This window comes from Thrips palmi, unplaced genomic scaffold, assembly GCF_012932325.1.
Source record: "Thrips palmi isolate BJ-2018 unplaced genomic scaffold, TpBJ-2018v1 HiC_scaffold_5, whole genome shotgun sequence".
Lineage (NCBI taxonomy): Eukaryota > Metazoa > Arthropoda > Insecta > Thysanoptera > Thripidae > Thrips > Thrips palmi.
Genome location: NW_023144632.1, coordinates 1,809,875 through 1,828,368, shown reverse-complemented (window position 1 = coordinate 1,828,368; position 18,494 = coordinate 1,809,875). Strand labels below are relative to the sequence as shown.

Here is an 18,494-nt window from a genome sequence, read left to right as displayed (position 1 = left end):
GCCTTGCAGTCAAAATTAAGAGTGATTTTGACTGACAACTTTATTGATGCAGTGACAAAGTAGACAGACACTGACAGATCAATTTTGTATACAAAGACAAAAGATTAGGAAGAATTTCTGGAAATGCTTATTGACCCGCTTGAGAAGTTGTTGCCTCATCACTTATTTCAAGAGGGCAGTCAAAATATTTCTAGAAACGGAAAGAAGATCTAAAGGAGAGTGAAGATCTTACTGTGTGCGATTTTTCTGAAAATGACACGTGCATTTTTCAAGACTCAATTCAGAATCATTGGCTGAGCGATAGCGAAGCCAGTTACTCAGATGGGGTTGAAAAGTTTTTCCTGTCTGCGTGCGTGTGTGTGTGCGTGCGTGTGTGTGTGTGTCCGCACCACTCCTCCTGAACGGCTCGGCCGATTTTGGTGAGATTGTGCACACTTTTTAGGTATGTCCTTGGCTCGGCACACTCGAAATTTCACAATCCTAGCTCAACTGGTTCAGTTTTTATAGTTGAATAACACCTAAAAACGGCGAAAAATCGAGTTTTCTGCAGATAGATCACTCCTGTCTCGGAGAAAGGGGGGGTCTGGGGGGAGGAGCCCCCCAGCCTCGACAATTTAAAAAGTTACGAGGGTCAAGATCGTGTTATCTGTAGATGAAGCATCTCTGTCTAGAATGTAGGGGGTTTGGGGGGCGGAGCCCCCCAGTATGCAACAAGTTAAAAAAATTACCGACAATGGACGAGCCATTGCCTGCCGAAGGCAGGCTAGCGCCCCAGGCCAAGGTAGGTACGCCAGGCGCGGATTTGAGGAACAGGCAGCGAGACATCGCGAAGCCTGTTACGACAAGACGCGTCTGGCGTAAACCTACCTTGTTATTGGCTTAGCGATAGCGAAGCCCGTTACTCAGGTGGGGTTGAAAAGTTTTTCCTGTCTGCGTGCGTGCGTGCGTGTGTGTCCACACTACTCCTCCTGAAAGGCTCGGCCGATCTCGGTGAGATTTGGCACACTTTTTGGGTATGTCCTTGGCTCAGCACACGCGAAATTTCACTACCATAGCTCAACTGGTTCAGTTTTTATAGCCGAAAAACACATAAAAAACGGTGAAAAATCGAGTTTTCTGCAGGCAGATCACTTCTGTCTTGAAGAAAGGGGGGTTCTGGGGAGCGGAGCATCAAGGACGCAACAAGTTAGACGTAACCGACGATGGACAAGTCATCGCCTGCCGAAGGCACGCTAGCGCCGCAGGCCAGGGTACGTACGCCAGGCGCGGATTGGAGAAACAGGCAGCGAGACATAGACCTTTCCGGGCTAAGCTTCTTGTACAATAACCCAATCTTTGAGCCGCCACACTGTAAGACCCAACCTACTTGCAGCGAAATGGCATTAAACTCGTTGTTGTTGATACTCCAGTAGACACCGAGTTCAATTCCGTTTCGCCACAAATGAGCTGGATCTTAAAGTGTGGCGGCGCAAAGATCCGAGTGTACTGAACAAGTTGCTCAGCCCGGAAAGGTCTATCGCGAAGCCTGTTCCGACAAGACGAGGTCTGGTGTAAACCTACCTTGTTGGCAAAATGATCAGGTGACTATTCAGGCCTTTGTCTCATATTACAAAGAGATTGAGAGCTGAAATCTCACAGCTCTGCAGTAATTTCTGATCACATGAAACATGACATAAATGCTGTGTTTGCTTTTCAGAAGAAGCACATCGAATTCTTGAAAGAGCACATTTCACCGTTCCATAAAGTTATACATTTTTCTGATGGTGCAGCTCAACAATACAACAGGGTAGGTGTACGCCAGACCGTGTCTTGTCGTAACAGGCTTCACGATGCTGCGTCACTTCCGACAATTCACGCCTGGCGTTAACACCTGCCTTGGCCTGCGGCGCAGGACTGCCTTCGGCAGACCCTCTCGCCGCGCATCGCCCCACAAAAAGGTCCTGATCGCACAGCAAAGCAGCATCCGCTTCAGACTATCGTAATGGGGGGCCCCGCCCTAGGGTGGCCCCAAAAAAGTCGAAGGTTTTCCGATTGTCCAATTCCGCTCAAAAATCGATTCTTGACCGAAAAAAAAACCTATATTTTTTGCGTTTTGTCCTGAGACGATTTTGAATACCGGCTCAATAGCAAAACTGGTTTTTAACCCGTTTTAAGCACCAAAATTGTCATAACAGTTACACTTTTTATCCGATTTTCAAAAACGATACGGCAAAATGTTTGGTTTTAGACGGCGAACAAATTATATTCGCACCAATTTTTTGTCAGACTTTGTCTTCAGTATTCTGCTTGCGATTTTCGCTCCAAAAAACACATATTGTTCACTATTTGGAGATAATTTTCTTGTTTCGGACGACCGACATGCGTCTCTATCCACGTTTTTACCTTTCCCTATCCCAAAACAAACCGACCATGTGAAATATAGCCGTGCAAATCAATTTGCCTACCATCTAGGGGCATGCATTTCGTTGTTTTCAGTATAAAGAAAAATCTGTTGAGCTCTGAGGCCGCAATTTTCCTCCGATTCTCAAACCCAAGGTGCCATTTTGTTCAGTTTTTTAAGACGAACAAAAGAGATTTTTTGTCATTTTTTTGTCAGACTGCATTTTAAGGTCCGTTCCTGCTTGACACGTGCAAAAGTCGCCCAAATTCGAATTTTTTGCCCACTTTTGGACCGTTTTTCTCGTCAGCGATCTACGTGTTCTGCCGATGATCATTCTTTCACCTTCCCTTGCCTTTCCGGCATGGCTGGAATAAGAAGAGCCAGGTCCTAGGAACGAACGAACAGGTCCGGGCATGATTTGGCGGGTCGTTTTGAAGTTATCTTTTTTTAAAAAAAAGGGAAAAAAAAAAGGGCCCGCCCGGACGGTTTTGGCTCGGTGAATAGTACCGCAAAAGTGGAGTGTTGCAACCGATTTTTTTTAGTTCTGACCGGTATGGAGAAGTTTTGACAGGTTAGACAAAAAAAAACGGTCCAAAAGTAGGCAAAAAATTCGAATTTGGGCGATTTTTGCACGTTTCAAGCAGAGACGGACCTTAGAACGCAGTCTGACAAAATATCTAAACATGTTTTTTGTTTTCGTCTTAAAAAACTGAACAAAATGACATCTCGACTTTGAGAATCAAGGAAAATTGCGGCCTCAGTGCTCAACAGACTTTTCTTCTTATACTGAAAACAACGAATGCTTGCCCCTAGATGGTAGGCAAATTGATTTGCACGGCTATTTTTTACGTGGTCGGTTGTTTTTGGGATATGGTAAGATAAAAAAGTGTATGGGACGCAACTAACTCGCCGTCCGAAACAAGAAAATTATCTCCAAATAATGAACAATCTGTGCTTTTTTAAGCGAAAATCGCGAGCCGAATATGAAGACGAAGTCTGCCAAAAAATTGGTGAAATGTAATTGTTCGCCGTCTAAAAGCAAACATTTTGCCGTATCGTTTTTGAAATTCCGCTAAAAACTGGAATTGTTGTGACAATCTTGGTGCTTAAAACGGTGGGTAAAAAACAATTTTTATTAAGCCGGTTTTCAAAATCGTCTCAGGACACAAAACGCAAAAAAGGGTTATTTCTGGAATCGATTTTTGAGCGGAATTGGACGATCGGAAAACCTTCGATTTTTTTTGGGCCACCCTACTCCACGTAGTAAACTATGTGACAGCCTAAGTGTACCATGTGGCAGTGGCCTTTTGTCTGGGTTAAATTCTATTCAGCGTACCTTTACGCAATAATGAACGAAGAATTCTTCCAGCTTTTTATTTTCGTTGAGTCTATCAGTTTATCATCTTTGGTTCCCGAGCAATGAAGGGTTTAGTTACAAGTGTACAAATGTCATAGACTGAACACATTCAACTGAGTGAATCGTGGAATCCCAAAGCGAATGACAGTAGTGTCTCATGGTGCCAGATTAACAGTTTTAGGGGACAACAGCAATACGCTTAAAGTTTGTGCCATAGAGAATCGAGCCAAAGCTTATTTTGCGCTTAAACATCAAACAAGAACATCTTGCAGAGCATATGTCCTTAAAATGTATTTTAAAGGTAAAAAGCTAGGGCCCGCCCTTCCGTCGAACCGAGTTGCCAGCTCCGCTTCGCTGCGCCGGCAACTCGGTTCGACAGGGGGCCGGCCCAGCTTGGCCTGCCGGCGGCTTTTTCTCGGGCCTTCGCCCTCGCATCAGACCCAACTTGGCCAGTCGAAGGCCCGGGCCTTCGCCCGCTCGCATCACACACACCGTGAGCGGGTAAAGCAAAGTTATCGATGTACCATCGTGACTTAGGCCCGCCCTTCTATTCACAATATGCAATAGTACTTACACTTTTTACTCCAACTGTCCTTAGAATATGCCCATTTCATTTGTCTCTTCACCCTCATTCGAAATACCCATATTTGCCATGCTACTGCACCTTGCAATAGAGGCACAGCAGGAGCGCAAAACGAGTCCGTCGCACTTTTTCCATAACTCTTGAAGGCGGGCTCCTGGACCCCTCTCCGACCCCTCGTTGAAGAGGTCTTGCTGAGACCAATCGAAATCTGCAATAAATTTTTTTAGTCGGTCGACCCCCTTTTTGGAAGATCCTGATGTGAATAATAGACGAAGTCGGGCCTGGACCCCTTTCCGACCCCTCACTGAAAAGGTCTTGCTGAGACCAATCGAAATCTCAATAAATTTTTTTAGTCGGTCGACCCCTTTTTTGAAGATCCTGATGTGACTAATAGACGAAATCGGGCCCTGGACCCCCTTTCCGACACCTCGTTGAAAGGTCTTGCTGAGACCAATCGAAATCTGCAATAAATTTTTTAGTCGGTCGACCCCCTTTTTTGAAGATCCTGATGTGAATAATAGACGAAGTCGGGCTCCTGGACCCCCTTTCCGACCCCTCGTTGAAAAGGTCTTGCTGAGACCAATCGAAATCTGCAATAATTTTTTTAGTCGGTCGACCCCTTTTTTGAAGATCCTGATCTGGCCAACTTGTAAAAGCGGCCGATAGGGTCGGGACAAGGTCATTCATCTTGTCTTGTCGCCCCGATTCAAAAATACCCCTATGTGCCCTGCTAGCACCAATAATGGCGGAAATCCCCCTCCCGCTCATGTAAACCATGATGCACCTGCAGCAGCCTTGTGCGACCCGGACGGATTTGCACCATTGGATTATTTGTTTGGACGGTACTCCTGAAGTACCCTCCAAATCTGGTTACTCTACCTCAACTCCTTCCTTGTACACAGACGCCAACAACAACAACAACAACAACAACAACAACACACAGACACAAAGGCAAATGCATAGGCCCTCCCCCTATTTTTTGAATAGAAGGGCGGGCCAAAAAGCGGACGCGGTGGGAAATAGAAAAAGTTTCCAATGACCTATTTCAAGACGGTTTCCAATTCTGATCGCTACCATTCCCGTATTTTTCGAAGGAGAGACACGACCTATTGCAGGTCGATTCTCCTTCATTATACCTTCCTTTGAGTCTTCTTACCGCTGTTGGATAGCAAGCCGTTTGGGAGAAATAGCCAAAATCACATGGTGGCCGTGTTGTGCAAGTCCAGGCACCGCCCTCAGGCTGTTTAGAGAGCAGTGCTTGGGCTTGCGGGGATTAGCCCAGTTCTGGTCTGGGGGACCTTTACACTGTTAAAAAAAAATTCTGAAAATTCAGACTAAATGAACTGAAGAAAATTTCGCAAAAGGCACTCCTAATTTTCAGACCAACTTTTTCAGAAACATGCGGTCTGAAAATTCAGACCTGTGAATTCAGACCACAAGTCTGAATATGGATAAGACCTCTAGTCTGAATTGGTATTAAGACCGCTGGACTCTGAAATTTAGGAATTTGGTGAGCTTTTCAACGAGGGGTCGGAAAGGGGGTCTAGGAGCCCGACTTCGTCTATTAGTCACATCAGGATCTTCAAAAAGAGGGTCGACCGACTAAAAAAAATTATTGCAGATTTCGATTGGTCTCAGCAAGACCTTTTCAGTGAGGGGTCGGAAAGGGGGTCCAGGAGCCCGACTTCGTCTATTATTCACATCAGGATCTTCAAAAAAGGGGGTCGACCGACTAAAAAAATTTATTGCAGATTTCGATTGGTCTCAGCAAGACCTCTTCAACGAGGGGTCGGAAGGGGGGTCCAGGAGCCCGCCTTCAAGAGTTATGGGAAAAAGTGCGACGGACTCGTTTTGCGCTCCTGCTGTGCCTCTATTGCAAGGAGTTGCAGTAGCATGGCAAATATGGGTATTTTCGAAATGAGGGTGAAGAGACAAATGAAATGGGCATATTCTAAGGACAGTTGGAGTAAAAAGTGTAAGGACTATTGCATATTGTGAATAGAAGGGCGGGCCTAAGTCACGATGGTACATCGATAACTTTGCTTTACCCGCTCACGGTGTGTGTGATGCGAGCGGGCCGAAGGCCCGGGCCTTCGACTGGCCAAGTTGGGTCTGATGCGAGGGCCGATGGCCCGAGAAAAGGCCGCCGGCAGGCCAAGCTGGGCCGGCCCCCTGTCGAACCGAGTTGCCGGCGCAGCGAAGCGGAGCTGGCAACTCGGTTCGACGGAAGGGCGGGCCCTAGCTTGTTACCCCTTTTTGGCCCGCCCTTCTATTCAAAAAATAGGGGGAGGGCCTATGCATTTGCCTTTGTGTCTGTGTGTTGTTGTTGTTGTTGTTGGCGTCTGTGTACAAGGAAGGAGTTGAGGTAGAGTAACCAGATTTGGAGAGTACTTCAGGAGTACCGTCCAAACAAATAATCCAATGGTGCAAATCCCGTCCGGGTCGCACAAGGGCTGCTGCAGGTGCATCATGGTTTACATGAGCGGGAGGGGGATTTCCGCCATTATTGGTGCTAGCAGGGCACATAGGGGTATTTTTGGAAACGGGGCGACAAGACAAGATGAATGGACCTTGTCCCGACCCTATCGGCCGCTTTTACAAGTTGGCCAGATCAGGATCTTCAAAAAAGGGGGTCGACCGACTAAAAAAAATTATTGCAGATTTCGATTGGTCTCAGCAAGACCTTTTCAACGAGGGGTCGGAAAGGGGGTCCAGGAGCCCGACTTCGTCTATTAGTCACATCAGGATCTTCAAAAAAGGGGGTCGAACGGCTAAAAAAATTTATTGCAGATTTCGATTGGTCTCAGCAAGACCTTTTCAACGAGGGGTCGGAAAGGGGGTCCAGGAGCCCGACTTCGTCTATTAGTCACATCAGGATCTTCAAAAAAGGGGGTCGACCGACTAAAAAAAATTATTGCAGATTTCGATTGGTCTCAGCAAGACCTTTTCAGTGAGGGGTCGGAAAGGGGGTCCAGGAGCCCGACTTCGTCTATTATTCACATCAGGATCTTCAAAAAAGTGGGTCGACCGACTAAAAAAATTTATTGCAGATTTCGATTGGTCTCAGCAAGACCTCTTTTAACGAGGGGTCGGAAAGGGGGTCCAGGAGCCCGCGTTTCAAGAGTTAAAAGGTTTAAAAAGGGGGCGACCCGGCTAAAAATTTTGCGTTTCATTGGCTGCGCCTTTTCAACGAGGGGCGGAAAGGGGGCTAGGGCCCGACTTCGTCTATTAGTCACATCAGGATCTTCAAAAAAGAGGGTCGACCGACTAAAAAAAATTATTGCAGATTTCGATTGGTCTCAGCAAGACCTTTTCAGTGAGGGGTCGGAAAGGGGGTCCAGGAGCCCGACTTCGTCTATTTTTCACATCAGGATCTTCAAAAAAGGGGGTCGACCGACTAAAAAAATTTATTGCAGATTTCGATTGGTCTCAGCAAGACCTCTTCAACGAGGGGTCGGAAGGGGGGTCCAGGAGCCCGCCTTCAAGAGTTATGGGAAAAAGTGCGACGGACTCGTTTTGCGCTCCTGCTGTGCCTCTATTGCAAGGAGTTGCAGTAGCATGGCAAATATGGGTATTTTCGAAATGAGGGTGAAGAGACAAATGAAATGGGCATATTCTAAGGACAGTTGGAGTAAAAAGTGTAAGGACTATTGCATATTGTGAATAGAAGGGCGGGCCTAAGTCACGATGGTACATCGATAACTTTGCTTTACCCGCTCACGGCGTGTGTGATGCGAGCGGGCCGAAGGCCCGGGCCTTCGACTGGCCAAGTTGGGTCTGATGCGAGGGCCGAAGGCCCGAGAAAAGGCCGCCGGCAGGCCAAGCTGGGCCGGCCCCCTGTCGAACCGAGTTGCCGGCGCAGCGAAGCGGAGCTGGCAACTCGGTTCGACGGAAGGGCGGGCCCTAGCTTGTTTTTCTCAAAAATGGCGTCTCTGTGACGCTTGGATGGTCCTGTGGCACTTTTCCTACCAGAATGCGTCTTTCTGCATTAAGTTAGGTCAGTTAGAACAATAAAATATTTTTTTCCCACTTTTTGATCTTTCATTACACTGTGCGTTGAAAAGGTCTTGCTGAGACCAATCGAAATCTGCAATAAATTTTTTTAGTCGGTCGACCCCCTTTTTTGAAGATCCTGATGTGACTAATAGACGAAGTCGGGCTCCTGGACCCCCTTTCCGACCCCTCGTTGAAAAGGTCTTGCTGAGACCAATCGAAATCTGCAATAAGTTTTTTAGTCGGTCGACCCCCTTTTTTGAAGATCCTGATGTGACTAATAGACGAAGTCGGGCTCCTGGACCCCCTTTCCGACCCCTCGTTGAAAAGGTCTTGCTGAGACCAATCGAAATCTGCAATAATTTTTTTTAGTCGGTCGACCCCCTTTTTTGAAGATCCTGATCTGGCCAACTTGTAAAAGCGGCCGATAGGGTCGGGACAAGGTCCATTCATCTTGTCTTGTCGCCCCGATTCCAAAAATACCCCATTGTGCCCTGCTAGCACCAATAATGGCGGAAATCCCCCTCCCGCTCATGTAAACCATGATGCACCTGCAGCAGCCCTTGTGCGACCCGGACGGGATTTGCACCATTGGATTATTTGTTTGGACGGTACTCCTGAAGTACCCTCCAAATCTGGTTACTCTACCTCAACTCCTTCCTTGTACACAGACGCCAACAACAACAACAACAAAACACAGACACAAAGGCAAATGCATAGGCCCTCCCCCTATTTTTTGAATAGAAGGGCGGGCCAAAAAGCGGACGCGGTGGGAAATAGAAAAAGTTTCCAATGACCTATTTCAAGACGGTTTCCAATTCTGATCGCTACCATTCCCGTATTTTTCGAAGGAGAGACACGACCTATTGCAGGTCGATTCTCCTTCATGATACCTTCCTTTGAGTCTTCTTACCGCTGTTGGATAGCAAGCCGTTTGGGAGAAATAGCCAAAATCACATGGTGGCCGTGTTGTGCAAGTCCAGGCACCGCCCTCAGGCTGTTTAGAGAGCAGTGCTTGGGCTTGCGGGGATTAGCCCAGTTCTGGTCTGGGGGACCTTTACACTGTTAAAAAAAAATTCTGAAAATTCAGACTAAATGAACTGAAGAAAATTTCGCAAAAGGCACTCCTAATTTTCAGACCAACTTTTTCAGAAACATGCGGTCTGAAAATTCAGACCTGTGAATTCAGACCACAAGTCTGAATATGGATTAAGACCTCTAGTCTGAATTGGTATTAAGACCGCTGGACTCTGAAATTTAGGAATTTGGTGAGCTTAAAATTGAGATGTCTTATTTCTTAAAAAAGGGCTTCCTGGTCTGAATTTGCTTTCAGCAGTTCACTCCCATACCCCTCGCCTCCCTCTTTTTGCGCAGTGCGGGCAAGGTAATATATGAAAGTTGATCCAACCAATGCTTTAAGAAGGATAAAAATTGCTGTGGCAAGTAAAAGGCAATTTTGTAACCTTAAGGATACTGTCAAGTGAAACTTGCATGTCCAAGAAATATTTGTCACAGGAAGTTCATTTTGAGGTCAAAATTCCACCACTATTAGATAAATTTATTCTCAAAGTTGGGGACTCACACTCTAATTAGTGTCTGAGTTGGGACATTCCATGTGAAGTCAACCAGGCCTTAGCCACCATGGGCTCCGATCAGGTTCTCGTTTTCAGGGTTTGTTACCCCTATGGTGCCATGAAATAATCGGTACTTGGTTTGGGGTCCGGCCCCCCAGGGGCTGGGCTAAGGCCAATTTACTTTTTTGCTTAATATTGAAACAACGCTACTTTGGAGGGTGATATCTCAGCAACCATTGGTCGTAGATCAAATCCGAGACCAGATTTGGAAAGAGAATGAAAAATTGAATCTTTTTTTGCTTTCAAGTTTTTATGTCCAAAAACTTTTTATAAGTTTAAAACTTTAGTGAAGTTTTCAAATTAGCGCCATTTCCTAGATCCTCAACCGATTTTGACCGATCTGGGCTTTAAAGATAGCTTAAACCCTTCCCTTAACGAAAATGTTAACCGAAAAATGTGTTCGGCTTCGTTTCCGAGAACGAGCCATTTTCGTGAACCCCTGCAACCACGTATTTCACCAAATTGGAGTGACGGCCGCACTCGATGCCACACTGGACGCTCTCTTAGGTGTTTTCGGCTCAAAGCAAGTTTCCGGGTTGCTTTTCCAAGGTCAGGAGACCCAAGCGAAGCGCCTGTCAGGTAGGCCAACAACAAGCAGACCTGCAACGCACTAGTGACGTCAGGGTGGCCTACCTTGCCCCTGAAGAGTGGGACAGGCAGCGCGCTCTAGGCGATCAGACCAGTACTACACCCCGCCAACCCGCCGTGATATCTTCACGTGGGGGTGGGTGTTGTTGCTAGTTATTGTTGCACGGCAGGGTAAAGGATGTTTCAGGCGTTTCAGTCAGCATTTGGGTACAAAAACATGTTTGAGTTTTCTGACGTCAGTCCCAGCAGATTTGACAGCACGCTTCAACGGCATTTTAGAGTTAATCTGAAGGCATACCATAGTCAATAACATTGAAGATAGAGGTTAGTAGTGATAAAGAAGATACTTTTATTAAGCTTTAGTTAAAAGAGATACTTTCCTTTATGCTTTCCCGCAGACTTGACAGCACGCTTTAACGGCATTTTGGCATGAGTCTGAAGGCATACCAAGAAGATACTTTCCTTGGCCAGCTAATTAATAGAATCTTCTTTAACACTACCTCTATCTTCAATGTTATTGACTATGGTATGCCTTCAGATTAATTCTAAAATGCCGCTGAAGCGTGCTGTCAAATCTGCTGGGACTGACGTCAGAAAACTCAAACATGTTTTCGTACCCAAATGCTGACTGAAACGCCTGAAACATCCCTTACCCTGCCGTGCAACAATAACTAGCAACAACACCCACCCCCACGTGTAGATATCACGGCGGGTTTGCGGGGTGTAGTACTGGTCTGATCGCCCAGAGCGCGCTGCCTGTCCCACTCTTCAGGGGCAAGGTAGGCCACCCTGTCGTCACTTGTGCGTTGCAGGTCTGCTGGTTGTTGGCCTACCTGACAGGCGCTTCGCTTGGGTCTCCTGACCTTGGAAAAGCAACCCGGAAACTTGCTTTGAGCCGAAAACACCTAAGAGAGCGTCCAGTGTGGTATCGAGTGCGGCCGTCACTCCAATTTGGTGAAATACGTGGTTGCAGGGGTTCACGAAAATGGCTCGTTCTCGGAAACGAAGCCGAACACATTTTTCGGTTAACATTTTCGTTAAGGGAAGGGTTTAAGCTATATTTAAAGCCCAGATCGGTCAAAATCGGTTGAGGATCTAGGTAATGGCGCTAATTTGAAAACTTCACTAAAGTTTTAAACTTATAAAAAGATTTTGGACATAAAAACTTGAAAGACAAAAAAGATTTAATTTTTCATCTTCTTTCCAAATCTGGTCTCGGATTTGACCTACGACCAATGGTTGCTGAGATATCGCCCTCCAAAGTTGCGTTGTTTCAATATTTAGCAAAAAAGTAAATTGGCCATAGCCCAGCCCCTGGGGGGCCGGACCCCAAACCAAGTACCGATTATTTCATGGGACCATAGGGGTAACAAACCCTGAAAACGAGAACCTGATCGGAGCCCATGGTGGCTAAGGCCTGGTTGACTTCACATGGAATGTCCCAGTTATGGAGGTTTACGTAAACTTTTAGTCGTTTTCTCCAAATTCTTCTCACGACAAAGGATTGGCTACCCAGCCTTCAGATTCTGGCAATTATATCTATTTTTGCATATGAAAAAGAAAGCGTTGTCAAATTTGAAAATACTAGTCCAGAAGAGGCTGTATTAGCTTTTAAAAAGCTAACTTATCAGGCCCACTTTTATTTTTCTTTAAATTTAAAAGATTTTGCCTTATTATTGGTTTATGGTGTTTCAGGAAAACTAAGGGAGATATTTTTTAAGAAAGCTATCTATTTCCTTTGCAAAAATAGATATAATGACAATAATATGAAGACTGGGTAGCTAATCCTTTGTCGTGAGGAAAATTTGAGAGAAACGACTAAAAGTTAACGTAAACATCCATAACTCAAAAACTAAAATAAGGTGGTGTACAACTCTTAGTGCATGAGTTAATGCAATGGAAAGGAACCTTTATCCAGGAATTGAGATATCTGGACAAATATTTAGGAAAAAACTTAGAAAGTCACTTTGGTCACTTGAGTCATCATAACCATAAATTTCTTTGCATATCATCGCAAAATCAACTCAAACCTTGGTTGTAACAATTAACTCACTGTGGCAAGCACACGATCCAACACGCACCGGTGCACACGAAGTGAACGTATCAGATTCGTCCAACCAGAAGTTTGAACTAATATCCGATGAAGGCACTTTGGGGACGAGTGTGAACGGGGAGAGGCGAATAACTTAGAACACCTCTCGCCCTCTCACCGCCCGCCCCTTCAGTTTCGGGAGATGCGTACAGCGAGCGCAGAGTCACTACAGCGTCAAGAAGGGTCATCAGCAGAAAACACTTCGAACTAAAATGCACTTCTTTCCGTCGACATGACTTCAGCGCGCCGAGCGAGTGGACCTGACGCAAAATACACGCGATGTGTGCACCTTGGAAGACTGCTGGAGACTGATGTTTTGCGTGCAGGGCGCCGGGTCGGCCAAAACATTCCGAGTTGCCGACGCATTAGCGCTCCCCTCCTTGCCGAGCCAATCAGAGGGCGCCTCCAGCCGGCCCTGCCTCACCGGACTTTCCGAGAATGCACCGGCGGGGACAGTCCTGCGGCCGCTGCACTGGGCTCGGCTCGGTGCTCGGTCCTGCTGCTCGGTGCCGAACGGACTCAGCCAAAAAGGGTCCGAGTCAAACTAGATCGCTTTCGGGACTAGCTTAGCTGGTCAAGGTGCCCCCACGAGCGCTATAAAGAGGGATACTCTGGGGCTCAAGGTGCTACCTTCGGGCAGTCCGATTAAAGCAGCGTATAGAAGAAAGGGGGCGGAGTCAGACAGTCGGGCAGAAAATAAAGACCGGACGCTGAATTCTACTTTCAGACTCGCAGGGCAAATTATTAAACCTTGTTAAGGGGGCAGTAGCGTCTTTTGCACGTGTTTTGACGATTTTCGAACCTCCTGTTTAGACGTTAATATAAAGATAAGTATGAATGCCAGAGGCAAACGGCATGCACCATTTGAAAGATAAAAGTTTTTACAACATTTCAAAAAAAATATTTTGTTCTAGCATGAATTAGGATGTTTTGTGTTCATGCAAAATGGTCTGCAAATTACATGTTTCACTGCGCGCACGATTGCAGCCAAAGTTTGAACTTTTACCAATCGGTAAATGCATCTGAAAAAGCATGAATTGCCCATAAAATGACCCTTGGGTTTTAATATTGGGCCAGAAAAAATGTGGTTCGTTTCCATCTTAAGTTGAAGATGAGCGTTTCAATAGTTTTTCTTGCCCAATATTGAAACCCAAGGGTCATTTTATGGGCAATTTCATGCTTTTTCAGATGCATTTTACCGATCGGTAAAAAGTTAAAAACTTTGGCTGCAATCGTGCGCGCAGTGACACCATGTAATTTTGCAGACCATTTTTGCATAGAACACAAAACATCCTAATTCAATGCTAAAACAAAATATTTTTTTTTTAAAATGTTGTAAAAACTTTTATCTTTCAAATGGTGCCTGCCGTTTGTCTCTGGCATTCATACTTATCTTTATATTAACGTCTAAACAGGAGGTTCGAAAATCGTCAAAACACGTGCAAATGACGCTACTGCCCCCTTAAGTCTGAATTTTCAGACCGCCGCGTCTGAAATTTTTTTCAGACTACAAGGTCCGTATTTTAAGACCGGCGGTCCAAATATTAGGACTCTAGTCTGAAAACGAAATTCAGACGGACAAGTCTGACACTTTCGGTCTGAAATTTTCAGAATTTTTTTAACAGTGTAGGGTTTAAAGGGTAGTGGGGAATAAAGACGCCTGGATCACCTGATGTAGCTCGGTGCTGCTCCGGTGTGTCCCAGACCTCCCTCGGACCGCTCTTCGCCCCTCAGCTGGCACTTACCGACTGGCGAGCTCCGCTCGGCCAGGCGGGCTCGCGGCGCGGTTGCTCGGCGCACTCTTGCTTACATGACAATTTTGGACTTGGGGTTCGGGCTGTGCCCCGTTGCGACGGAACGCAACAGTGTCACATGGTACCCCACCTTCCCTTAAGATAAAAACGTGGATATGGACTGATCTCAGCCGTCTTAAACAAGAAAAATATCTCAAAATACCGTAAGGTGGAGTAATAAGAGACAATTTCGGGGTAATATGAGACGGAGTTTGGGTTGCGTCAGATTCACTCTGAGCTTGCTATTCGGCCACAAAGAGAGCCACCGCTGTAAAAAATTAATTACTCTTTGTTGGTACTATTTTTCGCCGTGAAGTTTGACAGGGATGAGTCATCAAATGCCACGAGCATTATCATTCCAACGATAAAAATCATGCGTCCCATATTACCCCGAAATTGTCTCAAATTACCCCGGCCTACGGTAGTGCACAATGTGTTTTTCCGAGCGAAAATCGCAAGCAGAACACTGAAGACGAGGTCTGACAAAAAATTGGTGAAAATGTAATTTGTTGGCCGTCGCAAACCAATAATTGTGCCGCATCGGTTTTAGAAATCCAATTTAAACTCTAACTTTTATGAAAATTTTTGTGTTTAAAACGGGTTAAAAAAATTTTTGCTCTTGAGCTGGTATTCAAAATTGTGTCAGGACGAAACGCCTAAAATTGGGGTTATTATTTTTTGTTCTAGAATCGATTTCTGAGCGGAATTGGACGATCAGAAATACTTCGATTTTTTTTGGGCCGCCCTACAGCGGGTGCTGGGTTCTTATTGTCAAGTAATGATATTGCAAGAGTCAAATGGCAGCTCAAATCATCGCAAGGTAATGAAAAATTGAGGGATTTATCATTTAAATTTTTCTTTATACTATGAATTAAAGTGTACGTACTTTTTAGTCCTTAAAACAAAAATTCAAGCTTCTGTTTTATGTTTTGCAGCCTTGCATAGAAGCCCAGTCACTGCAACCATTGTGACAGTTACTCAACAAACTGAAGTGACAACAGAAAATTAGGATAGAGGTGATATAATTTTCACTACAATATTTGAAACACCATTTAAATTTTTTGAGACTTACACGTTTTTTTTTCTTTGTGCAAATTTAACTCCTGCTTCACAAAGGAAGGAAAGAAAGGAATACACCCCTTACAAAAAAAACAGCCAACAATCCACAAGGAAATGGAAAAAAAAATAATTTTACTAGCCAATTTTATGGTACGTAATGTTACTTTTTAATCAATTTAAATATATGTTTTCTTTTAAGGAAAGAAGCAAAAATAAAGAAAACATTGATAAAAATAATAAGGGATACAAAATGAGTTTTTGAACCCAAACTAGTGTAGGTGTTTAATGATTTACCAGAACATGCTGAAAGCACTGCTATTTGTTACATTTGACCACCGTTCAATGCACTTATTGGCCAGCCTCACCCCGAATACTGTTGCGTTGATTCCAAAACATTATTTTGAACGTGATTTGTATTGCACACTGGAAATGGCTTTCTGCATGATATGGTTGGTGACGACACAATTCTAGTATGAACTTTTCGAGCCATAAGAAATCTATTTTAGGCCCCGATCAGGGTAAGATGCTCGGGGCCGGTTATGAGACCTTATCAGGATTGATCAACGAGTAAAGAGGTACTTCTTTACCAAATATCATCACCCTGTTAATACAGTGTATTTTGCCAAACTCAATTTTTCACTAATTTTTAGTCGTTTTACTTACCAATTTTCGGGTATTTTTCAGAACCACTTGCCGGCAATCTTTTTCCTTTTTCTGTTTCACTTGTCAACCACATAAAACTTTAAGGGGAGTGAATACGAGTAACGGTTCACTCTGGGGAAATTCTGCGACAAATTCAGAATTAAGCGGAAGACTAAAAACAAGAAATGTGATTAAAATTAGGCATAATTTTTCCTAGTCAAATCCTCTTGCAGGGTGGGTCAGAGGAACGCCCTTAATGAGTTTTTGAGGTTTCCAGGTCGACCTGACACCCTCATATTTGGGGCTTGTGGTGGTCTGACAAAGAATGACCCTCCAGAGGGGTTAAAAAACTTTTCTTTCCGGCTATCCGTCTGTGTGCGTGTGTGTTTGTGTGTGAGTTTGTGCAATACCCCTCCGAAACGGCTGGCTGAGATTTCGCAAAATCAAAAGGCATTTTCTTTGCTCGCCATACACCAAAATATCCTCTTCATCTGAATCCATGTAGTCGTAAGAGCCAAAACATGTACTTAAAAAAGGCAAATAAAAACATCTACTGGCACTTGTCATGTAAAGTGTTACTTCATTTCATATATTTTCAATGGTGCTGAGAATGAAAATGTAATCCATTTCGATCTCCGACCTAGATTCGAGTTCTAAGGGGACAATAGTTCCCTAGATTTTGAGAAGTGTTCAACGAAAAATGTCATGCAGTTTGCCCAGCGAACTAATCTCACTGCCCCGTTCACGAATGGAGGTTCTGGGGTTGCAGCCCCTTGCATACAAGTATGAGCCGAATGAGCAGCACTGCTTTTTTGTGCGGTCATGTTTCTTTGAGTGGAGATGTGTGGCGAGAGAGTCCGCTGAAGGCACTCCAGCGCCGCATGCCAAGGAAGGTCTAAATGCGAGGCGTGGAATGCCGGGTTGGAAATTGCCAGAGGGCGCCAACGGCCTAGGAAGCGCGTCAAGGCATGCGAGAGCGAGGTGCAGCGGTAACTTAATCTGCTTCGATTGCAAGATCTAGCCCGTTGATTGCAAAACGCTTTGCGAAGAACAAAAGAGCACACAATTTAAGAGCGGCCATCACTCCAAAAACAGTGCTTTTGTTAAAACGTCATAAAAACCAAACGGAAAGAGAAAAATTGTTCATATTTTAACTGATAAAGTATAAAACAACACAAAGTCAATCCGCCAGGGCAGTAGAGCGATTTAATTGAAAACACATTTTTGAGTGTTATGTTAGACCATTTCGCACTGTTGCAGCCTTGGACGCCAAACAGTTTGACGTAGAACAACGAAATTTGGTGACAGCCTTCCTGAGATGTCTGGCTATGGTGGGTACCCAAATCACATTTAAAAATTCATTTTAAGTTATATTTGTTACATTCCAAAATAAATTGTTCAATTTTTTTGGTCAAAATTGTTTCATTTTAAACGTTAAAAAAATCATAAGAATTGACTAATGTAAATTATTTTGCTACCCACTATAGCGGCATATCGTAGGAGCTTCCATGCCAAATCCCCCCACTTTAGCTTAAGGGGGCACACCAGTGAAAACCGTCAAATTTTTGCCTTCCCTTTTATTTTATCTTAATTTTCTGCTATTCATCCCGAGTCGAATGCCGCAAACCGCACCCCGAAATTCCAATTACTTTGGCTTGTGCACATTTTTAAGGTTGCTAAAAAGGTAATTATTTTTGCATATTTTTGACCAATTGTCAACGTTCAGGTTTTTCAATTAAACTTCAATTACAAAACCGTTAACCCCCCCAAACGCAGTTGAAAAGAGGAACATTTTGGCGCAAACTGAACTTAAATACGTCAAAAGACGCATTTATAATCCGAAAAAACACGTCAAATCTATGTTTTCACTTAAAGGGCTTTTTCTCAAAACACCCATTTTATACCTTTGTGCCACTCTCACGGACGCAAAAATTAAGATAATTTAATGCGGTTTGCGGCAAAATGTTCGTTACACTTGCGTCTATGGTCTGAACCTCGGAAATGGCCATCCCATAAATAGGACGTGAGCTGCAGCCATGAAAGCGCGAAAAGATTGGTTAAAAAATTTGTTTCTATTTTTGCCTTCTTAAAAAACGAATTCAAAATGATTCTTTTTGCATGCCCGTGGTTCAGACCATAGCCACATGTGTCCTGTTGAGAAATTTTCAAATCCCGTGCGCGAAGCTCAATCCAAAGAGGCGGAATCGTGAAGGTCGTTGAAAAATGAAGTGCACTGGTGCCTTATCTTGCCATCGCCACCTTGCTCTCCCGTACTTATTTTCCTTTTCTTTGACATAATTTGGAGCCAAGAATAAAATATCAATCGAAGACATCGGTTACTCTTCTCAGAATGATCGTTTTTTTCAAACCTCT

The 18,494-nt window shown here is 44.5% G+C and overlaps 1 protein-coding gene across 1 annotated transcript in view; it reads right to left on the bottom strand.

The window, feature by feature from the left end:
* The window catches only part of LOC117650730, a 225,683-nt gene that overhangs the window by 16,624 nt on the left and 190,565 nt on the right, over positions 1-18,494 (bottom strand). The window contains exon 5 of the mRNA XM_034394321.1: positions 5,477-5,625. Within this exon, the coding sequence (XP_034250212.1) occupies positions 5,477-5,625 (149 nt within the window). The remainder of the gene's footprint in view (positions 1-5,476; positions 5,626-18,494) is intronic.